Below are 25,674 nucleotides of genomic sequence, written 5' to 3'. Positions count from 1 at the left end.
AGATTTTGAAAGTAAAAGAGCTTGTTTGGGTATTTATGATAGAGAAGAAAAAGGAATAATTCACCTTTTGAAGGAAATATGAGAAACTGAAACTTTATAACGGAAATAATGAGGTTTATTTCATATTTTTTATTCTCTTAAATCCAAGAAAGATGCATACCTCTTATTTAAAAAATTGAATTTCCCGAAAAAATCTTCTATTATATATATTTTTTTGATAAATTATGAAATGGGATTAAAAAATAAACAAACTTTTATTAAAAATCGTTTATTACACATTTTTTCAATATAAATATTTATAAAAGAAATAAATACTTTTTGACATTTATATAAATTTGAGTTTAAAACAATTTTATTACAAATAAAACATAATTAAAAAAATACTTTCAAGGTAGCTAAATTTATCAGCGGAAATGTGGCAATACCGCTCAGAATGTACAATATCCGGCGTTCGGTCTACTATGAATCCATTTAATGAAAAGTTATAATAGGGTTAATTAACACTAATACATGTATAAAGTATTTAATGAAAAATGGATAAATAATGATACAACAATAATAGAAATATAATTATCGTTGTGTATGTGAGTAATTATTTTATTAAAATACGCTTCTTCTTTTTTAAACTTTTGTGCGCGTCTCTAACATAACCTAAGATTTATTCAAGATATTGTGGCAGTGGTGTAGTGATTTTTATTGATTATCATTAATTTATGCGGTGTAATACTAAAAATACAAATTTCGCGGATGAAAAATTCGGTTAGAAAACGGTAAAATATAAAAGTGAAACGTGTCATTTATGTACAAGGTGGAATAAAAGACATAAATCGAAGTTACGAAAGTTTGTGATGGGAAGTAAAAAAAGGAGAATGAATGAAATGTTCGTGGAAAAATAGGACAAGTACGAGTGAATAAGAAGTTACGATGGGTAAGTTTTGCTAATACACTTTTTTAAAAAATACTACTCCGTTAGGGCTAGTGTATGACTCACGAGTTGATTTATTTATTATTAAGTTGGAACTATTTTAAACTGTTAAAAGTTACATTTAAACATCTTTAATTCTCTTTCGGATGTGAACATATCCCTAGATGATAGCTTAGCAAAAGAAAACTGATAGATTGATAGATCAAAGAGCTGGCAATGGACGACCAAGGGAAATAATGGCAGTAACGATAAATTTATCATGCTCTCGTTATTAAGAAACCAATATTTCAATCAATTGAGGATCGGGACATGCTGAGGGAGTATGGAATTGAATCAAGGTGACCCACAACAGTGCTCCAACTCCTTCAAAGGCCACGTGTCATTCTTATTGGTTACAAAAATATAAGCCTTCAAATATAACATGACCTCATAACTTTTGTACCATCAAACTTAGAGTTTTCTACCATAGTTCTATCCAATCATGGAGAATTGATGCACAAATCGTGATAATTTCAAAACTCTAGCTCTATTGGTTCCAAAAATAAAAGCCTTCAAAGTTTATCTTATTTGCTGTTTCGGATATGACATAACCTCATAACTTTGCCCATAACTTTTGTACCATCAAACATAGAGTTTTCTACCAAAGTTCTATCTGATCATGAAGAATTGATTCACAAATCGTGAAAATTTAAAATCTCTAGCCCTATTGATTCCAAAAATATAAGCCTTCAAAGTTTGTTTATCTATTTGCTGTTTCAGATATGACATAACCCCATAACTTTGCCCATAACTAATATCACTAGGTCGAAAAGAGCGTCATATTTGTCTGTGGTGCTCAAAAAATATGTCTATTTGAACTTTGTGTAGACTGTAAAGCTTAATCTCTATTTTTTTATCCGAAATTTGAGGTTATTTTTAATCTCCTGAAAAGAAGTATTTCAAATTGAATTTGAATATTAACAAATTGCAAATCAGTGCAAAACATATGTACATTTTTCAAAAAATTTCGAGTATTTCCATATAATTTAAAAAAATATTTAAAAACCATTAAAAAAATTGATAAATTAAATCCATAAAGAAGTAGGCATCCAACCTTCTGCAGAGTTAACGGCAGGCATTAAGTACTCTTTAGATAAAAAGTTTAAGGGTAGTAAAACTAAATGTCCCTGTAAATAAAATCAAAATAAACACTAAAATACAGGTATAATCAAAAATTTCATACCTGTATACTATCCAACATTTTCTCCGCTCTAGAAAATTCATCCACCCACAACGGTTTCTCTTCGTGATTCCTTTTCAAATCCCCGAAAGTTTCCACTGTATTCGTCGGTATAACATGGAATATTTTATCATAAAATTCAGTATTTAAATCAGCAGTTTTGTACCACACTTCCCTATAAAACGATTCCGATACTGGATCTCTAACATCTACATCTTCAAATACTTCATTTTCTTCATCCAGAAGACCGAGATGTTCCTTGAACAGATGTTTTCTCAAACTTCCAGCGAATTTTCCGCATGGAAACGACGACCCGTTCATAATTCCATCTTCAAACGTTTCGTCCTTAAACAAATAAAAATGTCAAGCTGTAAATTAGGATCTCAAGTTGACGGTATGTCTGATTTACTCACTTCTATCAATACAGCTACTTCAGAATCTCTTTTACCAATAAGTGATCTATCGTTGATGTTAGCTGAACCGCATATCACCTTTTTATCGTCAACTATCATGAGTTTAGAATGTACGTAGATGAGTTCAGTTATTGGTTCGGAATTTAAAGTCGAATGAGTTCGTAAACCGTAGAAGGTTATGTAATCTGACGGATCTTCTATACCGGCATCTTTTAATCTATTTAAAATGGCGTCTTTACCCCTGAAATTTGATTTTATTAAATTATATATTGAATGGCTTTACAGCAGCTATCCCTAGAAGATATTTTATACAAGACTCTACATCTTATTGCTTCCAAAATACATAGATGCCTCCCAAAAGAGAGGTTTTTTGTATCCCTATGAGTTGGAACTACTCCTTCAAGGTACTTGAGCCTTTTAGCGAAATGGGCAAGACATTTGTAGAGTGGATGCTCTGCTGTTTCCTCTGTGCCATTCGATGGTACGTTTTTTATGGATTGTCTTACCCCTGGAGTGTTTCTCCATCTGAATCTTTAGCCATTCGTTCAGTTTGTTATTAATAAGGCATCTCCCCGCATATGAAGATATACGGGTGAAAAATATTCTATTCCAATATTCGAAGGTCAAATTCAATGAGCTTAACCTCGACAACCACCATATTGTCCAGATATGACTCTAGTGCCTATTGTTTGTATTCACACTTTCAAGGAAAGATTGTCAATTAAATGAGGAGGTTATTACTGAGGCAGAGGCTCAGTTTGAGCCCAAAATTTGAATGTGTCACTTTAATTTAACGAATAAAATGAAATTTGGTTGAAAAAAATGATCCCTTGGTCACTAGATAAGACCTAATGACCTAGACCCTAGTGAATTAGTAGTAAACAAACGCTTCTTAAAAATATTTTATTTTTAAATTTTCCAGATTTTTTGACATATATGTTATAAAAAATCAAAATTACCATTCCATTATTCTTTCAGATGGGGGGTACCTATCCCTCTCCTGGTGTTTTCTATCTTTATATTAACTTTGATTAAGAAATGATATTGTTTTTACTCACTTTGATATAGATAGATAATTCCAGTGGGTGATTGCGTGTAAGGAAGTACCAGAAGGTCCTCCTACTTCTCCTTCGAATCCCGGCAGTAAAGGCATTACGATGTAAACTCTAAAAACTTCTTTAGCTCTGAAAAGAAAAAAGATAATACTGACATTTAACTCTAATATTATTAGTAACGCACTTAGGTTCAATTATTTATACCGGAAATCAATTTTTTTATATAATTTTAATGTTTTTCTTTCCTTTAAGTATCTACAGCCATTCCAGATCACTCCGTTATATTAATTAACTGCATAATCATAAACACAAAGGCCGAGTTACAGGGAAAAGAAGAATAATATATATTGTTACAACATACTTGATGAAGTTTTCTATTTTTCTAAACAATTTTTTGATAAAATTTACATAAAAAACATTAGATAGGGTTTCAATGGCCTATTTTACTAATTTTTCCATACATTCACCAGAATTTTTACTTTGTTTATCTCTTTGTATTCTTAGTTTTCCATATTTGTTTTTCCTCATTTTACCTAATTGTACGAGGGGTGATTAGAAAATATGGTGGTTTTTCTCATAGATGTTTATTTTGAAACAAGTTTGAGCTCGTTCTTGGTTTTCAATTTACTATTGTAGTCGCTTTAGTGAAATATAGTACTTTGACAAGTTTTGTTTAAAATTAGAAAAATAATAACGAAGAAGACTACAAAATGTTATATTCTGTATGTTGTGTAGTAGAAGACAGTTTATGAACGATTTAATATTGAAAACGAATCTGTTAAGGATGAAGAAATGTCCTTCGTCTTCAAAATTTGATAAAAAAGTGCAAAAAATGGAAAAACATGTTTGGAATTATTTATATCATAGCTTTGTGAAAAAAAATTAGTTATTTTGGATAAATTCTTGTAATTATGTTCACTGGAACTGTTTTGTTTTTAATTTTGATAACGAAAATGCTCAATTTTTTTAATTTGGTGTTCTCAGAATGATAATTGAATCTTTTTTATCTTCTTTATGTTCGAGGATGTTCCCATAGTACCTGTTAAGGACGAGGAAAGGTCCCTCGTCTTCAAAAACGGATAGAAATGTGTTAAAACAGACAAACATGTTTGGGATTGTATATTTCTCAGATTTTTGGTGTTCTCAGAATGATAATTGTGTCTTTTTCTTCTTATTAATGTACGAGGATGGTCCTAAAAGTACTTGTTAAGGACGAGGAAAGGTCCTTCGTCTTCAAAAACGTATAGAAATGTGTTACAACAGACAAACATGTTTGGGATTGTATATTTCTCAGATTTTTGGTGTTCTCAGAATGATAATTGTGTCTTTTTCTTCTTATTAATGTACGAGGATGGTCCCAAAAGTACTTGTTAAGGACGAGGAAAGGTCCTTCGTCTTCAAAAACGGATAGAAATGCGTTAAAATAAACAAACATGTTTGGGATTGTATATTTCTCAGCTTTTTGGTGTTCTCAGAATGATAATTGTGTCTTTTTCTTCTTATTAATGTACGAGGATGGTCCCAAAAGTACTTGTTAAGGACGAGGAAAGGTCCTTCGTCTTCAAAAACGGATAGAAATGCGTTAAAATAAACAAACATGTTTGGGATTGTATATTTCTCAGCTTTTTGGTGTTCTCAGAATGATAATTGTGTCGTTTTCTTCTTATTAATGTACGAGGATGGTCCCAAAAGTACTTGTTAAGGACGAGAAAAGGTCCTTCGTCTTCAAAAACGGATAGAAATGCGTTAAAATAAACAAACATGTTTGGGATTGTATATTTCTCAGCTTTTTGGTGTTCTCAGAATGATAATTGTGTCGTTTTCTTCTTATTAATGTACGAGGATGGTCCCAAAAGTACTTGTTAAGGACGAGGAAAGGTCCTTCGTCTTCAAAAACGGATAGAAATGCGTTAAAATAAACAAACATGTTTGGGATTGTATATTTCTCAGCTTTTTGGTGTTCTCAGAATGATAATTGTGTCTTTTTCTTCTTATTAATGTACGAGGATGGTCCCAAAAGTACTTGTTAAGGACGAGGAAAGGTCCTTCGTCTTCAAAAACGGATAGAAATGCGTTAAAATAAACAAACATGTTTGGGATTGTACATTTCTCAGCTTTTTGGTGTTCTCAGAATGATAATTGTGTCGTTTTCTTCTTATTAATGTACGAGGATGGTCCCAAAAGTACTTGTTAAGGACGAGAAAAGGTCCTTCGTCTTCAAAAACGGATAGAAATGCGTTAAAATAAACAAACATGTTTGGGATTGTATATTTCTCAGCTTTTTGGTGTTCTCAGAATGATAATTGTGTCGTTTTCTTCTTATTAATGTACGAGGATGGTCCCAAAAGTACTTGTTAAGGACGAGGAAAGGTCCTTCGTCTTCAAAAACGTATAGAAATGTGTTACAACAGACAAACATGTTTGGGATTGTATATTTCTCAGATTTTTGGTGTTCTCAGAATGATAATTGTGTCTTTTTCTTCTTATTAATGTACGAGGATGGTCCCAAAAGTACTTGATAAGGACGAGGAAAGGTCCTTCGTCTTCAAAAACGGATAGAAATGCGTTAAAATAAACAAACATGTTTGGGATTGTATATTTCTCAGCTTTTTGGTGTTCTCAGAATGATAATTGTGTCTTTTTCTTCTTATTAATGTACGAGGATGGTCCCAAAAGTACTTGTTAAGGACGAGGAAAGGTCCTTCGTCTTCAAAAACGGATAGAAATGCGTTAAAATAAACAAACATGTTTGGGATTGTATATTTCTCAGCTTTTTGGTGTTCTCAGAATGATAATTGTGTCTTTTTCTTCTTATTAATGTACGAGGATGGTCCCAAAAGTACTTGTTAAGGACGAGGAAAGGTCCTTCGTCTTCAAAAACGGATAGAAATGCGTTAAAATAAACAAACATGTTTGGGATTGTATATTTCTCAGCTTTTTGGTGTTCTCAGAATGATAATTGTGTCGTTTTCTTCTTATTAATGTACGAGGATGGTCCCAAAAGTACTTGTTAAGGACGAGGAAAGGTCCTTCGTCTTCAAAAACGGATAGAAATGCGTTAAAATAAACAAACATGTTTGGGATTGTATATTTCTCAGCTTTTTGGTGTTCTCAGAATGATAATTGTGTCGTTTTCTTCTTATTAATGTACGAGGATGGTCCCAAAAGTACTTGTTAAGGACGAGGAAAGGTCCTTCGTCTTCAAAAACGGATAGAAATGCGTTAAAATAAACAAACATGTTTGGGATTGTATATTTCTCAGCTTTTTGGTGTTCTCAGAATGATAATTGTGTCTTGCTCTTCTTATTAATATACGAGGATGGTCTCAGAAGTACCTGTTAAGGACGAGGAAAGATTTTTTGATCCTTTCCTCTATGCGAAAGTTATCTCATAGTTTGTTTACTACGTTCTCATCCTGTATATCAGTTAAACTCATTTTATATCTCATATTGATTGTTATTCTTCAATTTTTTCTTCTATATCACTAAAAATAATCAATAATTTTATAAATATCTTACTTGTAAGCCCTAATTATTCGTTTATACAATGCTTCTCCGATTTGATTTTTAGTGAAAGGATTATCACAGGATAACGATATGAAAAATTGGTTTTCAATGTATATATAATGTTGAGCTTTAGTTATAGTATCGATGTAAGCTTCGTGTATACTTTGTTCGATAGTATCAGCTTCTAAAAATCCCGCAGACCAACAACTAACACTTCTCAACAACTAAAAATAAAAAAAAAATCGCATTTAGACAAAAAACAACCGCCATGTAGGTGACCTATTGCTTACCTGACAAGATACTTTGTGAGTTTTGTTAGGAAACTCCACCGGTAAAGTTTTGTAGTTATCGTAACTCTTCGGCAATAAATAATTGTACATGTCATTACTTTTAGCTTTTTCCAATTTCGCCGAGTTCCATCTCTGAATGAAATGCCTAAAATTCCGTACACCAATTATTCGTTTTCCCGGTGTCTTCTTCTCTCTTACCTAGCTGCGTCTCTAGCGGCATCACCCTGTACACACATTCCTATATCGTGCCAAGGCATCCTCGGCGTAGTGCTCCTATCTATGAAATCATCGAACGGCGAATCTAAATTCGTGAAATCTTTCACAATAAAATTGACGTAATCTTTTCCTATCCATAATTTTGCCGAACCGTCCAAAGTATCGATTATTTCTTCGGGAGTTCGAGCGTCGGTTTCGTCTAACTAAAAGTTGAAATCTTCGACGTTTATAACCGTAGCTGTACAGTGGTTTTAAATCGTTTCTATTTGGGGACTTTTGAGTCTTGGAATGGTTGTGGTGGTATCCACAGTTTGAAAATGTCGTTAGAGAAGGGCGGGGGTCTTCAACTGGGTCGGTAATTCATTTATTGCGAGCGTTTGACACGATATGTTTGGGGTGACAAACGTGAGAAACAGTTCGGTTTGTTTGACGGACACCAAATGCAAATATTTCAACTGCTTAAAATGGGTAAGGGCAAATGGAATGTGTGGTACAAAATTTATAAGATTAAAGCATTCATTTTAATTATATGTTACTTTACGAAACTGTATGAAATCTCCGCACACCAAATTTTAGTAAAAATATAGATTTTCTAACATTGTTGGCCGCCATTTTCCTTTTTTTAGAAAACTATTGAGGGATTCGTAATCAGCGTTCTCGAAAACCCCGGTATATCGAATTTCATTAGAAAATAATGATTTTTTAACACTCCTGGCCTCCATTTTGTTTCTTGACAAGCTGTTGAAGCATTCGTAATCAGCATCTTTAAAAACTCCCGCATACTAAATTTTAGTAGAAAATAATGATTTTTCAACATTCCTGGACTCCATTTTAAATCCGCCATTTTATTTCTTGAAAAATTGTTGATGGATTCGTAATCAGCATCCTTAAAAACTCCTGTAGACCAAGTTTTAGAAGAAAATAATGATTTTCTAACATCCCTGGACTCCATTTTCAATCCGCCATTTTATTTCTTGAAAAATTGTTGATGGATTCGTAATCAGCATCTTTAAAAACTCCCGCATACCAAATTTTAGTAGAAAATAATGATTTTCTAACATTCCTGGACTCCATTTTGAATCCTCCATTTTATTTCTTGAAAAATTGTTGATGGATTCGTAATCAGCATCCTTAAAAACTCCCGCATACCAAATTTTAGTAGAAAATAATGATTTTCTAACATTCCTGGACTCCATTTTGAATCCGCCATTTTATTTCTTGAAAAATTGTTGATGGATTCGTAATCAGCATCTTTAAAAACTCCCGCATACCAAATTTTAGTAGAAAATAATGATTTTTCAACATTCCTGGACTCCATTTTAAATCCGACATTTTATTTCTTGAAAAATTGTTGATGGATTCGTAATCAGCATCCTTAAAAACTCCTGTAGACCAAGTTTTAGTAGAAAATAATGATTTTCTATCATTCCTGAACTCCATTTTGAATCCGCCATTTTATTTCTTGAAAAATTGTTGATGGATTTGTAATCAGCAACTTTGAAAACCCCCGTACACCAAATTTTAGTAAAAAATAATGATTTTCTAACATTGTTGGTCGCTATTTTTTTTTTTTTTTGAAAACTATTGAGGGATTCGTAATCAGCAATCTCGAAAACCCCAGTACAAGGAATTTCATTAGAAAATAATGATCGTTTAACAATTCTGACCATCTTGAATCCGCCATTTTGTTTTTAAGAAAAACCATTAACGGATTCGTAATCAGCGAGCTCTAAAACTCCAGTATATCGAATTTCATTAGAAAATCATGATTTCTCTACGCGGGCTGTCATTTTGAAGGCGCCATTTTGTTTTTTAAAATTGATAAACAGTAACCTCTAAACCCCCCCCCGTATATCAAATCTCAATTTCTTCCACTTTGGGTCACATTTGTAAAATTTGGAACAACTGTGCGCCGTGTGATACGGCCTTTACCTTGATGTAGGTCAAATGTTACTAAAGGAAACAAAAAAGAAGAAGAAAACAACCTATAAAACATTAATGATACTGTGAATTGATGCAAATTTGTGAATTATCAGAAAATAAATGTGTTTTAAATGTGATTTAAAAAACGATAGATATTCAAAAGGAAAAAAAGCCTGTTAATAATACTGTAAACAAGTTATTTGAAACTATATGAAAACCTTAAACGTAATTAATATTTTACCTTAGTTTCAGTTGAATCTCGTTCAGACAAAGTTTCGTGTTCATGAGGAGTGTAAACCAAATTCATCAGTTCTTTTCCTTTAATTTTCAAATTGTCAATAACGCTGTGCACATTTGCGTGTTTCCTCTCCAACTGTGGAGTATTCATTTTAACTGGATGTCCGTGTGTTATGGGTATCAACAAATGATCACCCGGTTCTAATTCGGGTAAATCGGGTGTCACTTTAATAACTTCGTTGTCCGGTTCGTCTATATCCAAATTTCGAGTTTGTTTGTAATACGGTACAGGGATGGGGTAGATCGTATCACCTGTCGGTACATTGGAGGATTTTTTCTTTAACGTCGATGTATTTATACTGGGCGTTACGCTACCTAAATCGGTTAATCTGAAGTTTGTTTGAGTTAATTAATCTTTTTTTATTCTTGAAACAATTCGATTTTTTATATTTTAATAGGGTACTTGCATGGTTTAAGAAAAAATTGTTCATATACAACTTTTATTACCATTTTTTTCAATTCTTCGATCATTTATAGAGAAATTATTGAAAATTCAAACATTTTATAGGTAGTTTAAACATTTCAGTAAGGCCGCTTTATTACGAGACGTCATAGGTATAAAATAAACACTGAATACATGATGCAAAGTAAATACGATAGTTTTTATCTTGGTTATTCTAAAATAATCTTTTTGTGTGAAAATACCACGACGAAAACACCTAATCAAGTTTTTTTTGATGAAATTCGAATATACAACGAAAATGGTCTATCATACTAGCGGATTGCGAGCGTCTTCGAAGCGAAGCGAGCGCGAAACGAGATCGCCGCGAATAGCAGTGTGGACGCCATTTTGTACAAACGCCAACCCGTACGAACCGCCTCACTTAAGTGATTTAATGGAAAGAGGATGAGTAAAGACAGAAAAAGTGATGAAAGTGAACGCGAATACAACTTTGCGTTGTCTCTGGTAGAACCAATTCATCCGGAGTATAAAATGGACGCCAAAATGGAGCTAAACGAAACACAGTTTGCTCCAAACTATCCAGGATATTCCACAAGTCCGGAGCCACCGCGGAATAATTGATTGTAGTCAATTAATTCTTTGAAGCGTGTTAAATATCGAAAAAATCGGATTTGGGAGATTTAAAGCAAGTACCCTTGATGTTTTTAATAGATTTAGAAACCTTGAAAACACACCTGTGTTTATTGTCATCCCATCTACCATAACACAGATCAATTCCTCCTAGAAAAGCGTAGGTCTGATCCACAATAACCAATTTTTCGTGATGCGCCCATAAGAATATACCAGTTTTAGCATGATCAGGATGCCTAAGGACCTTAATATTAGACGACGATTCCGTTAATTTTTGTTTGCTATAGTAACTATTCAATCCGAGTGCCATTTCGACTTCTTTGTATAACAAAACGTATATTTTAACACCGCTATCCTATTAAAATAACATAAAGTGAATCAAAAGGGCCGTTTGACAAAAAATCGTTCCGAAAATTTTACTTACCGCTTTTCTTTCTAATAATCTCTTGAGTTGCCAGTAATCTCCAAGTATGGCGGGTCTTTTTAAATTGATTTCGGGACTCAACCACCAATCAGTAATAAAAACTTCTTCCTTGGCGTTTTCTATAGCATCGGCAACAGCGGACATGTAAGAACACCCGTCAACAAACCAAGAAGCCGTTACGTTCACTCTTATAGGAGCATAAGATCTGTATCTATTGGGGTACACAAATTCTCGCGCTGAAATATTATCAAATTTTTGTATTATACAGAGTGAGTTTGTACGTAACGCCTTAATTATCTCGGAAACGGCTTGTGCGGTATTATGGTGTAATGAACTTTGTTATTTCAAATAGTTCACCCTGTATATTTTCCGCTTTTCGAATATCTCAAGAAATACTCAGAGAACGAGGCGTAGAATTCGACAAGAAACGTGTAATAGCTTTAAATAATGTATATCCTAACCGAAATCCCATAACGAGATTCACTATCAGTAAATTAGTGAAAAAGTTTAACGAAACTTAGTTTAGTAAAAGATTTATCCAAATCAGGACTTAGAAAAACCGAAAACAAATCTTTAGAAGACGATTTAAGTACTAGACAAATATCCAGGGAGCTTGATATTTCGCAAATTCGTTCCATACAAAGTAACGTTAACGATTTTGATAGACGTGAAGCGTTTACAGACCTAATAATGGAAAAATGTCACAATCAAAACGTTCCAAAGTAATGGAAACTTGAATCCGAATAATTGTAGATACTGTTCACGTAACAATCCTCGTTGGATGCGTGAATCCCACACCTAATATCCCGAAAAAGTGAATGTTCGGGCTGGAATAATAAACGACAGAATAATTGGTCCCGTTTTTCACTGAGGGTAACTTAAATGGTCCGCCGCCATTGAACAGACCTTGAAACTTCTGGAAATTCCGTAGACAAAGTTGAAATGGTGAATCTTTAACCATTCTGACAACTCGTCGAACCAGGTCATCTCAAACGAAATCTTACTTCGCAATTCACAATTGGCGGGAGCGTCAATAATGGCGTGCATGTTTACGTAGCTGTAGCACAACGCCGACTGACGCCTGGTTTTATCGAACGGCCCACGCGATCACCCGACATGATTCCTTTAGACTATTTCCTGTGGGGACACTTAAAAAACATCGTTTATAAAACAAAACCTGCCAATAATCAGGAATTAAAAGATAGGATTACCACGGAAATAAGAAGAACGCTTAGGGATGTTGCAAAATGTATTGAAAACTAATTGGCAATAGATCTTGTTACGAAATTTGTATTATTACGTCATTTAGGACACATATATAGGGTGATCCATTTGAAATAACAAAGTTCCATTATTTTTCCGGAAAAATTGAAGATCTGACAACAACGCCTGCCGTATCACCAAGACCCTTACGCATAAAAATTTTTAAAAATCGTATTTCCGAGATAAATTTCACTCTGTATAATAATTTTTCGTTTGTTTTACAAAAATATTTACCAGTAGTGGCAGCGACTTCTTTCAAATTTTCCGTCCATTCTTTACTTTTCCGTTTAGTCCAACATTTGAAAGTGATATTTCTGCATAAACTCTGTACCTGGAAACTATTTTGTACCCCCAAAGCGTATATACCGGATGCTACTTCGAAACCTTGATCGAAAAGTACGACCGCCTTTATGCGACCGTTTTTTGGATTGATATAACCGAAATAAGTGTCTTTTACGAAAAACCACCTTTTCACGTATCTCGAACAAATCAAATCGTTACAGAAATATTTCATCCTGCAAATGATTTAATTCAAAGATTTTGTTACCTGGGGATATTCAAATTGTACTTGCCTGACGCAACACACGCAATGATATAAACCGAAACAATTGCAACCGGTTTGACCGGGATTCGTACTTCCCGTTCGTTTTTTTACGTAACCTTCTTTACCTTTTGAACCAAGACCTTCGACGAACGATAAATGAGACACTTCCAAAAATTCTATCTAAAAATACCATAAACTTATTCTATATACAATATTAATTTGTTCCAAGTAGATGGGTGGAAATTCTTTGTTTACAATTGGGATATTACGAGGAGCGTTCCAAAAATAACTAACTGATTACAATAACGAAAAAAATCTAACATTTTGCGATTGATTCATATTTCGAAATTAGTTAAAATGTTACAGGGACTGTTTTAAATATAATTTCTTTCTTATTTCACTATAAAATTGAAATTTATTGCAATATACTGACATTACAAGTGAAAATTCTTCGTTTTCAATTATATTTTGAATAATAATTTAATTATTGATTATTTGTATCAATTGGTCCACCCTGTAGATTTAAATACATATACATATAGGTTGAAAAACTTTCTAGTACTTTCTTGAATATTAGAATTATCGTGTTAAAATTAATTACTATGGTACAGGGGGTGTTTAAAAATTGATTTTACTTCAGTTTTGTAATTTATTCGAAAATGCAATGAAAATCAGGTGAAAAATCAGCATTTTCATGTAGAATTTGATAAATTCATTCAATTATTTATTAATATTACTCCATTCACTCTGTAACTTTAAATATATTTATATATACAGGGTGATTGATCGATAAAGTTATGGTATCATGTTTAATATTCAAATTATTCACCTTGTAACTTTAAATATGGATATAAAAGGTGATTTATTAGTCGAAAAAGTTCGTGTACGATGTTGAATGTTCGAATTATCGTGTTAAAATTAATTACTATGGTACAGGGGGTGTTTAAAAATTGATTTTACTTCGGTTTCGTAATTTATTTAAAAATTCAATGAAAATCAGGTGAAAAATCAGCATTTTCATGTAGAATTTGATAAATCCATTCAATTATTTATTAATATTACTCCATTCACTCTGTAACTTTAAATATATTTATATATACAGGGTGATTGATCGTTAAAGTTATGGTATCATGTTTAATAATCAAATTATTCACCTTGTAACTTTAAATTTGGATATACAAGGTGATTTATTAATCGAAAAAGTTCGTGTACTTTGTTGAATGTTCGAATTATCGTGTTAAAATTAATTACTATGGTACAGGGGGTGTTTAAAAATTGATTTTACTTCAGTTTCGTAATTTATTCGAAAATTCAATGAAAATCAGGTGAAAAATCAGCATTTTCATGTAGAATTTGATAAATCCATTCAATTATTTATTAATATTACTCCATTCACTCTGTAACTTTAAATATATGTATATATACAGGGTGATTGATCGATAAAGTTATGGTATCATGTTTAATATTCAAATTATTCACCTTGTACCTTTAAATATGGATATACAAGGTGATTTATTAGTCGAAAGAGTTCGTGTACTTTGTTGAATGTTCGAATTATCGTGTTAAAATTAATTACTATGGTACAGGGGGTGTTTATAAATTGATTTTACTTCAGTTTCGTAATTTATTCGAAAATTCAATGAAAATCAGGTGAAAAATCAGCATTTTCATGTAGAATTTGATAAATCCATTCAATTATTTATTAATATTACTCCATTCACTCTGTAACTTTAAATATATTTATATATACAGGGTGATTGATCGATAAAGTTATGGTATCATGTTTAATATTCAAATTATTCACCTTGTACCTTTAAATATGGATATACAAGGTGTTTGATTAGTCGAAAAAGTTCGTGTACTTTGTTGAATGTTCGAATTATCGTGTTAAAATTAATTACTATGGTACAGGGGGTGTTTAAAAATTGATTTTACTTCGGTTTCGTAATTTATTTAAAAATTCAATGAAAATCAGGTGAAAAATCAGCATTTTCATGTAGAATTTGATAAATCCATTCAATTATTTATTAATATTACTCCATTCACTCTGTAACTTTAAATATATTTATATATACAGGGTGATTGATCGATAAAGTTATGGTATCATGTTTAATATTCAAATTATTCACCTTGTACCTTTAAATATGGATATACAAGGTGTTTGATTAGTCGAAAAAGTTCGTGTACTTTGTTGAATGTTCGAATTATCGTGTTAAAATTAATTACTATGGTACAGGGGGTGTTTAAAAATTGATTTTACTTCGGTTTCGTAATTTATTTAAAAATTCAATGAAAATCAGGTGAAAAATCAGCATTTTCATGTAGAATTTGATAAATCCATTCAATTATTTATTAATATTACTCCATTCACTCTGTAACTTTAAATATATTTATATATACAGGGTGATTGATCGATAAAGTTATGGTATCATGTTTAATATTCGAATTATTCACCTTGTAACTTTAAATATGGATATAGAAGGTGATTGATTAGTCGAAAAAGTTCGTGTACGATGTTGAATGTTCGAATTATCGTGTTAAAATTAATTACTATGGTACAGGGGGTGTTTAAAAATTGATTTTACTTCAGTTTCGTAATTTATTCGAAAATGCAATGAAAATCAGGTGAAACCTCAGCATTTTCATGTAGAATTTGATAAATCCATTCAATTATTTATTAATATTACTCCATTCACTCTGTAACTTTAAATATATTTATATATACAGGGTGATTGATCGATAAAGTTATGGTATCATGTTTAATATTCAAATTATTCACCTTGTACCTTTAAATATGGATATACAAGGTGTTTGATTAGTCGAAAAAGTTCGTGTACTTTGTTGAATGTTCGAATTATCGTGTTAAAATTAATTACTATGGTACAGGGGGTGTTTAAAAATTGATTTTACTTCGGTTTCGTAATTTATTTAAAAATTCAATGAAAATCAGGTGAAAAATCAGCATTTTCATGTAGAATTTGATAAATCCATTCAATTATTTATTAATATTACTCCATTCACTCTGTAACTTTAAATATATTTATATATACAGGGTGATTGATCGATAAAGTTATGGTATCATGTTTAATATTCAAATTATTCACCTTGTACCTTTAAATATGGATATACAAGGTGTTTGATTAGTCGAAAAAGTTCGTGTACTTTGTTGAATGTTCGAATTATCGTGTTAAAATTAATTACTATGGTACAGGGGGTGTTTAAAAATTGATTTTACTTCGGTTTCGTAATTTATTTAAAAATTCAATGAAAATCAGGTGAAAAATCAGCATTTTCATGTAGAATTTGATAAATCCATTCAATTATTTATTAATATTACTCCATTCACTCTGTAACTTTAAATATATTTATATATACAGGGTGATTGATCGATAAAGTTATGGTATCATGTTTAATATTCGAATTATTCACCTTGTAACTTTAAATATGGATATAGAAGGTGATTGATTAGTCGAAAAAGTTCGTGTACGATGTTGAATGTTCGAATTATCGTGTTAAAATTAATTACTATGGTACAAGGGGTGTTTAAAAATTGATTTTACTTCAGTTTCGTAATTTATTCGAAAATGCAATGAAAATCAGGTGAAAACTCATCATTTTCATATAGAATTTGATGAATTATTATTAATATTACTTCATTCACCCTGTAATTTTAAATATATATATATATATATATATATATATATATATATATATATATATATATATATATATATATATATATATATAGGGTGATTGATCGATAACTTTCGTATCTTCTTTAATATTCCAATTATCCACTTTGTAATATCAAATATAGATATACGAGGTGATTTGTTACTTGACTAAGGCTCAAATACCTTTAAATTATTTAAAAATGTTACAAGGGGCGCTCGAAAATTACATTTTCCCTATCCAAATGTGAAATTGATATCAATTCAATTACTATTAAGTTTCGAATGATCCACTATGTATATTTTATATAATAATCCGTTAGTTGATAGTTTTTATAAAATATTGGATGAATCAGTGTTACAGGGATTGATCTAAAATTACTTTTTTTTTTTGTAAAAAATACTTACAGTTGCTGAATGGTTCCTGTAGATCGGTATCGATAGCAAATTATTCAGGTAACTTTCGATTTGTTTCATTCTATTACCAATTCTTTCGTAAGATACTAAAACTTCCGGTTTTTTTGGAAATCTCGGTAACGCCATTTTCCGTTTACCGCTCGTAGTTTTTTTCACGTTCTGTTTGACGGATTTCCTTTTGTTTTTGTGAGTTTTAGTCGGAAAAGGTATATTCAAACCCGTTTTAAATAATACCAATTGTTGGTGAAGGGATTGTAAATGTTTGTACCTCTTTTTTATCTGCCAATTGAAATTTCCGTGTACAAGAGAAATTGTATACCTAGAGATATATTTTTATTAAAATAAGAGGAAATCTTGGAAAAATTTATATTTTCTACGATTTCGAACTGATTTGGATAAAAACTTTCATCAATTGAAGCAAATAAACGTGATAGTATTCAAACGTCGCAAGATTATTTAAAATATGATGGAAATATTGAAGGAATAGAATAATTTTCGACTTACAAATTTGGATTGAGCATGTGAGATGTTAAATTCCTTTCATAATCCACTATTATTGCAGATACATCTACGCCTGGTATGAATACGTCTCTATTCATAGACGAAAATTTCTTGTAGTTATGTACAGCGTTAAATCCAATATGTTCGATACCATCTTCTATAACAATACGAAAACATTTAAAAACTCAACAAAATAAGGCTCTAACCCCAACAAAAACGCGGGTACAGTTAATCAAGCCTCCCAGTTTTCCAAAAGGTTCAAGACAAAGCGCCTAAGGGGTTTTTTAAGGACATGGACTGCGTCAAAGGGTTCTGCTCAGATTTCCTTGAAAGGTTAGAAAGGATCTGCTTCGAAAGGGACCTGATTTGAGCCGATGGAAGGCCCTCAACAAAGAAGATTTCCACCACTGCTTAGATCAATGGAAAAAACTTATGGAAAAGTGTGTGGCGAGGGAAGGGAAGCCATTAAATGTAGGAAAATTTTTATAATAAAACCCTTTTTCGCAACCAGTCCCGTTATTTAATAGCCACACCTCGTATGCACGTATCTGTTTCATTTTTTGTTAAAAATTGATATTCATTCGACGTATCATGACCTTACTTGACATTCTTATCAATAACATAAACAATTATAACACTTTAATTTCTTTTTAAATATTTCAAATCGTTTTATTTAATTTTACAATGATAAAGATGTAAATATCATAAAAAAATATATGTAAACATCTTTTTCAATCATTAGTCTGTTAATGTAAACAATATTCAAATTTATTTGTGTAAAATAATGCACTGGATAGTTAAAAGTAAAATTTACCAGGAATCCTTGTCTATATATTTAACAAAAACCATATTGTAAAAAGTTTGGAGGGCTATAATTAAAAATCTACGCGTTATACAAAAAAAGTTTCGAATAAAAAAGATGGCAAAAATTATTATCTATAAAAATGGTCTCAACTATTTTTGTTGTAGGATGCGCGGTTTCAGAGATATTCGATAAAACGTGTTTTTTCCAAGATGGCGACACCCCTGAACATAACTCAAAATAAAATTCGTTCTTCTCCTAATTGAAACCCAGAATTGTTTTTACTGCATTTTGTTTTCAATTTTTCAGCCTTAGAGACCTTCCTGATGCCTTAATTGTCCTTGTTTTGTTAATTTAATAAATATTTTGGTTTTTCAAAAGATTTTTTTTATTTGCCTTTTATTTAATCTCCATTTTTCTTTCCCATTTATTACTAATCAACCCTGTACTTTTCGAATTTACCCGTGTTATAAATCAATTTTGAATCAGCTGCCAAGAAACCTCCAGTGGGACAACCTTGATATAAACCATTCATATTTATTCAAGGCCATCTTACTGACTTATTAAAATATATTTTTAAAAAAGTGTTTCACAAAAAATCTCTATCATATCAACCTGTAAAATTAGCTTTACGTGCGTAATTAATATATACAAGGTGATCATATTAATTCGTCAATAGTAATAACCCTTACTTATAATAAACAAACTTAAAAATCATAATTTCGTAAAAAATTTATTTCAAATCACCTTTACAGTAACATTTAAACGTTTTCTAGTGTTATTTTTATCTTCTAAGCTACCAAAATGTGATCTACTCACCTTCAAGTTCTTCATCGGAATGTTCTATAGCCACCGGTCCATCTCCTATGTCTAATATTTTAATAGACCTTGGTACACCCAATATATCATCATAATCTCCGTCTGAACCTAAAGATCCTAAACTTGGTCTATTTATCGACGTTTCGTTGTAATCACCACTCTCTTCAGTTTCGTTTTCATCTTTGTTTTCCATTTTTGTACCGAATCTACGTAGACAATAAAAATTTTAAATATATTCCTCAATAATTCGTATATTGCTTGTTTCTTTTCATTTTTACATCTCCGAGAATTGTTTAGTAATAAAATCTCGGTTCAAACATAACCTCTAAAACACTTTGTAATAATTCCTACTTACTATTACATATAAGTCTATAAGTAAATATTTTCTGTAAGAAATATTCTTATCACTAACTGATAGATAACTAAATACTAGTTATCTCGAAACGAGTATTTACAGTGTTATTAACTAATGATAGAAAAGACTATTAGCATCAAGAATTCTATAATTTCCTTTTTCTGCTTAGTAATAATAATTACCTTTGTTTATCGCACGATCACTGTTTCGAAACAATTACGAAATTTCGAATGAATAAACGTTTTTATGAAAAGAACTCGAATTTATTGCTTTCATTTGATTAACTTCCCATTCATTTAATTTCATGTGATTAATATTATAGAGACGGCGGAAATACGAATTGATGTTAAACCGCGTAAACGAATGTGAATGACTCACTGGAGAACCACTACTGGAGAACGAGAACATTGTGCAGAAACAAAATTCGCTGGAAATCAACTTGTACAATTTTATCTACCACATCACCTCAATTACAATAAACTAACCTAAAAATAATTGATTCAAGGATATACATTTTAAAAGAGAACGATTCGGGGCTTGCAGTGACATCTACGGGCGATTGCTGTATTTAGAAAACTGACAACGTCGATTTCTAGCAAATATTTGTGTCAGATCCAATAGATGGCGCAAAATATGAAAATAAAAGGATTTGTGTTAATAGTAGTAATAAGATTTTTCATTATTATTACCAATAAAAATGAGAAAACTTTTTCAGTATTTATATTTTTTATTGGTGTGAAATGAAGATCTAATCTTAGAGCACAATGTTTCTATGAACGATCGTTCCTTTTAGAAAATTAGTAATAGGTAATAATATTCGTATTTGCAAAAAAAAATAATAAAATTTGTTGCGTTTCAATTAATAATCATTATTTAAATAAATTTTTCGACTGATATTTTTTATTTAACTTAAATTAAGATTAACAATAAACAAAATTCCAGAGATATCTATGAGAACATTATAGAAACAGGAAAATATTTCTTGTATATCCTTTCGTAGTAGTACTCATAATTCTCGATAGATGTCTAAAATATGTTTATGAAAGATGAAATACATAATAAAGTTGTTAATTGTTTATTATAATTATGATTACTTGGAAAAATAATAAACTTTCTTCTCTCCAAGTGCCCATTTTATTAATTTGTGTATTTAGTTTTGTGGTAATAATAAATAATATAGAAACAAATGTTTATTTGTCTTCTTCTTCTTCTTTATCTTTGTGCCTTTTTCTTAATAAGCTTTTTCTTGCCGATAATAAACGCATACTTGCCACACCGAATTGATTTCCAACTGGCGGTTCTTCTTCTTCTTTTTCCATGTTTTTATTTTCTTCTTCGATTTCAACTGAAACATCTATAAATATCTCATGGACTTTTTATACGATGTTACTAGGTATTTTTTTATCGTACCTTTTTGTTCGGTGTCGATTTTTTCTATTTTAGAAATTCTTTCTAAGACTTGTACGAGATGTTTTTCCATTTTAGATATATCGGTAACTTTTTCTATATTCGTCTGGGACAATCTGAGCTTATCTTTTTCCGATTTAGCTAAGTATGTTCGAAGTAAATAACCCAAGGTAGCTTCCATTACGTCTTCCCAATTCTATATGACATACATACACGTAAATTGAATTTTTTAAATTATACACGCAGAAAAAAAAGCGAAACAAACTCACTTGACTCTCTAAATCATCTACAGTTGGACAAAAAACAGACACTAAATTTTCTTTCAAGTTCTCCTCGATATTCATGATTTTTATCAAGTTTCCTATTAAATTTAAAGCGCAAGATAATTTTATTTGACTTTTAACCAATTCCCTATTGGCTTCCGTCAATTTTTCTATAGTACTAATAATGTCTAAATACGTATCGTCCATTAATATTTCCAAATTTGTTAATGGAGTCGGATTTTTCACTTTAAATTTTGATATCAACCGTTTTTGTATTGTCCTGAACTGACCTCCTAATTGATCTAAGTAAAGCTGAAACCATAAATTATATAATAATTTACATTAAAATATATTAAAATAACCACGAAGTAACATGTTTTCACAATAAGATATTATGCGTTAATCAATATCAACTTGATGTATGTGAAAATTAGTGGCTTAGGTGTCAAGCACAAATGCAAAAGGCGTAGCAACCGCCATCTATCAAACTTTCCGGAACATTGGAAAACTAGAACACACTAGACAACAAACGCTATCAATTTTGTTAATGTATATATGTCGTAAATTATAAAAGTAATTATAGTATTTTGGTAGGTTTAATAAAAAAAAACCAAAGTATTTTAATTTTCGCAACTAAAATGAACAAATTTCGCTTTCGTTATGGAAACAAATAAATAAATATATAATTGACGAAAGGAATTGAAATCGTAACTTACAGAGACATCTATACACGGATGTCAGATTTATGAAGTTAAAAACCGCTTTTACCGATAGTTTCGATGTAGCTTATTATCTCCATTAGATGGCGCGAATTATAGTTATAATAATATTTCTAAGATTTAGTTTATTATACAATTAAAACGAAAACTTACCTCCAATCTACTAGACTGTTCCCTTTTAGAAAAATGTTCTCTTATAATAAAAACAGTTTCCGTGGTAGGTAAACCGGAGCTATACGTAATTCTGAAATCCTCCACGTTTGTATAATGTTTATGCAACCGTAAAATCAGCTGTTCTATGACGTAACCAAGCGCTAAGAACGAATTAGATTGTATTCTATATCTATCAGAAGATTTAGCTACTAATATAGTAACTGGTTCACCAGAAGACGTATTTTTAAAAGCAATGGAACTGGTAACTTTAATATCTTCAACAAATTCTAAAAATCGTATGTTTCAAGATTTGAGTATGATTAAAGAAAATTTTTACCTGGGAATAACGTTAACAGTGGCACGATATTTTGATTGACGTTTAAAATGATTTTATGTTCACCTTCCTTCTGAACTGCACAAGATTCTGCTACCAACTTCAACGGTAGTACAGAAGATTTGCAGAAACTTCTCGGAACTCCTAATGAACTTATCACAGTGACGATAACGTTAAAATTTAAACTAGGTACTTCCATATCTTCGTTGAGGTAGGCATGGCACTCGATAGACATTGTTTCTTCGGGATTTACAAAAAATTGATTGGTCGGGTGTATTTTTAACGGTTTTAATGTCGCTACGGTTACTTGGACTTCTTCAAAAGCCATTCGGGGAACGACGTCTATATGTAGAACGCACATTTTCGCATTAGTCGAATCTTTTAAATTCGTTTCGTATTTACAACGTACTAAATCTTGATTTATTTGTATTTTTATAGTTATTTCTTTTTCGTTATTTTGATTTGCGAATTTTAAATCTGAAAGTTAAAAAAATCGAAAAAAGAAACGTATATTCTTTAAACGGAACATTACCGTTTCCGTAAGTTTGTTTTATTTGTTCAGTTAGTTTTCCCAACTCTTCTTCAATTTTTTCTATATCCGTTTCCCTTTCCGTTAACGGAGGTGCAACAAATAGACTCGGTTCAGTTCCTAAATAACAACAATCGAGAGCGCCATCTTCCGATAATAACACCAAGGCACCTTTGACTGTACGTAAAAACGCTCTTTTTATACAGACTGGCAAATATTGCAGTTTTGCGCACCATTTTAATGTTGTGTTTTCGTATATTAGCAAATTATTCGTTTCTGATACAATTAAGCAAAATATTTTTTCGTCTGAAAATTTAATCAAGTCATAAAAATTTATATAAGAAATATAGTTAGACGACTTAAAAGTAGTCTGTAACGCCATCTCTACTTTCAGCTTCGAACACAAAAAATCAAATATTCTATCTTATTGCAGGAAACTGTATTTACTTATCCCAATATGAGTTAACTAAAAAATGTAGAGATAGGAACTTAAAAATAACAAATAGAAATTTAATAATTTCCTATGTTTTGTTTAATAGTGGAATCGGATTGTTTTAATTAGACGAAATTAAATTTACACATCGAAAAAACAAACTTACTTATAATATATACCTCGAAGCAAATTGGAGAATATTCCAACTTTTTCATAAAATTCAATCGTCCAGAATCGAACAAACAGAATAGATTACGTTCTCCCAACACGACAATAGAAGCGATCTTATTTACAGGGTCTTCCCTAACTGCTATATCTACAACTGGTTCCCCTAAGAAATAAGACCACGTCGGAAAAATTTTCGTCTTCGAATTTTTTCCAGATTCGTTAACATCTCCTGTTTCTGATAAACTGTTATATCTTCAAAATAATATGAAATTTGTACGTTTTAAAAAATATACCTATCTATATAGTACCTGTAAGAAACGAGTTGCCAATTATCTGTTCCCGTAACGAAACTGTCAGTTTTTTTGACGTACGCCACTGGACTCGGTAATAGGAAATCGGGTAAAAAACAACAAAATGTCGGATTTTCTTGTTCGAAAAAACTTAGCACACCATCTAGCGATTGCACACATATAAAATCGCGATTTTGTGATCCGCCAAATTGCCCCACAGTGAAATTTGCCGCCGATCTAGGTAAGTGGTGTTCGTAAAGTAATTCGAATGTATTTTGTGTTCCTATAAAAATATATTCAAAAAATTAACTTTACTAAAACGCATATTCTAACACCTAACCTATAATATTTATTATTGATAATAAGTTGAAAGGTTGTTAAGTGGAGCTAGCAAATTAGATAAAATCTAAATATGAAAACTGTAAGTGAAATCAGCACTCCTGTATCATTGTAAATAGATGTTGCAAGATTTATTATTGTCAAAGTTAAGCAAATATATCGAAATTCTATGTTGTTAATACAATTAATTATTGTTTAATGAATACTTTAATCTTTTAATAAACATCTGAAATAATACACGCTTATACGTTAAAATATCTAAACATTTATTTTGAAGCATAGTTTCCGTTATTTTATGTCTGAAAAAACTTACAACGTGGCAACAGTGTAAAATATTTGCAATATAGATAGTTTCTGTAAACTTATGTTAAAAGTAGATGAGTTATTTTAAAGAAAGTTATTAGTAAGCTTTGGTGAGTCATAATTTATTTTTCATTAATATGAATGGGTTATGAACTTGTACCTACCATGTTCGGTTTGACCTTCTTTAATCTTTAGTAAGTGTACAGATACTCTTCTAGGACTAAGTATAGCTGTTTGATAATTTAACGATCCACTAAAAATCGCTAATTAGTATCGTGATTAAAAGAAAAGTGTTGAAAAAAGTTTTAAGTGTATAAATGCAATTAAAACTTACGAAACTAGCCTGCCATATCCCAATTGTAAAATAGGCATATCGAATATTTTCTCTATAACCAAATCAGTGGGTAACAAACCGCTTATTTCATTATCTTCAATTGTGCATGAAGGTTTAAAAATTCTCAAAACGCCACTTTGACTACCCGTAATAATATAATCGCTGTCGCCGTTAAGGCATGTTATTATCATAGAGTTTTGATCGAAATATTCTTCGTCATCGCTTCGGTAAGACCAAAATGATCTAGTTTTAAATAAGGACATCTTCAGACTTATTAACAATGTGCTACAACGTAGTGGTTACAATTTTATTGATTCGGTTTTGAATGTAAACAAAGAAAAAATCAATAAGTGCTTTTAGCAAATGTACTAAACAGATAATTATTTTTAAATTGAGAATTGTTTACTTAAAAAGTATATTAATATTTGGATATTTATTCTTATTTTCTCTTTGGGAAAACTTTTAGCAGAAACATAGTTCGAATGTTTTTTCAGTCTCTAATAAGGAAGTTTGTGGTTTAGATCTTTGAAATCTCTATATCTTTATGTAATAACTAAAAGTTCCAATACTCGATGGGTTATAAATGGCTTTATTAATTACCCAGTTTTCATACATAATTGAATTTCCCGTAATTCACGAATTATCTCGACAATTCCCACAGAAACCGATGAGTTGCTGTTTCCACAGAATCACAGTGCGAGGACCTCATCAGCATTTTACATTAATATA

The 25,674-nt window shown here is 31.1% G+C and overlaps 2 protein-coding genes across 3 annotated transcripts; both read right to left on the bottom strand.

Moving 5' to 3' along the window:
• Positions 1-252: 252 nt before the first annotated feature.
• Positions 253-20,169, bottom strand: LOC130447732 (phospholipase D2). 2 transcript variants are annotated; one of them, XM_056784710.1, is made up of 16 exons: positions 19,856-20,169; positions 19,319-19,524; positions 17,701-17,854; positions 17,188-17,515; positions 13,137-13,288; positions 12,799-13,079; positions 11,302-11,537; positions 10,982-11,232; positions 9,789-10,173; positions 7,607-7,827; positions 7,409-7,553; positions 7,131-7,342; positions 3,616-3,741; positions 2,558-2,798; positions 2,148-2,489; positions 253-2,091 (listed from the first exon to the last, which is right to left on the bottom strand). In XM_056784710.1, the coding sequence occupies exons 2-16, from the start codon at positions 19,509-19,511 to the stop codon at positions 1,990-1,992; spliced, it is 3,369 nt and encodes a 1,122-aa protein (XP_056640688.1). In that variant the 5' UTR covers positions 19,512-19,524; positions 19,856-20,169; the 3' UTR covers positions 253-1,989. The 2 variants fall into 2 exon arrangements, with proteins under 2 accessions (XP_056640688.1, XP_056640695.1); XM_056784717.1 differs by having other exon boundaries at positions 17,701-17,851; positions 19,856-20,120.
• Positions 20,170-20,784: 615 nt separating this feature from the next.
• On the bottom strand, positions 20,785-25,379 carry LOC130441149 (protein PTHB1). The gene is made up of 10 exons (XM_056774710.1): positions 24,946-25,379; positions 24,776-24,864; positions 23,988-24,252; positions 23,678-23,931; positions 23,082-23,384; positions 22,553-23,026; positions 22,216-22,502; positions 21,350-21,655; positions 21,084-21,276; positions 20,785-21,027 (listed from the first exon to the last, which is right to left on the bottom strand). The coding sequence occupies exons 1-10, from the start codon at positions 25,206-25,208 to the stop codon at positions 20,864-20,866; spliced, it is 2,598 nt and encodes an 865-aa protein (XP_056630688.1). The 5' UTR covers positions 25,209-25,379; the 3' UTR covers positions 20,785-20,863.
• Positions 25,380-25,674: the final 295 nt, after the last annotated feature.

This window comes from Diorhabda sublineata, chromosome 1 (genome assembly GCF_026230105.1).
Source record: "Diorhabda sublineata isolate icDioSubl1.1 chromosome 1, icDioSubl1.1, whole genome shotgun sequence".
NCBI lineage: Eukaryota > Metazoa > Arthropoda > Insecta > Coleoptera > Chrysomelidae > Diorhabda > Diorhabda sublineata.
Note: the sequence above shows the minus strand (reverse complement) of the source record. Positions and strands in the feature narration are given on the sequence as shown.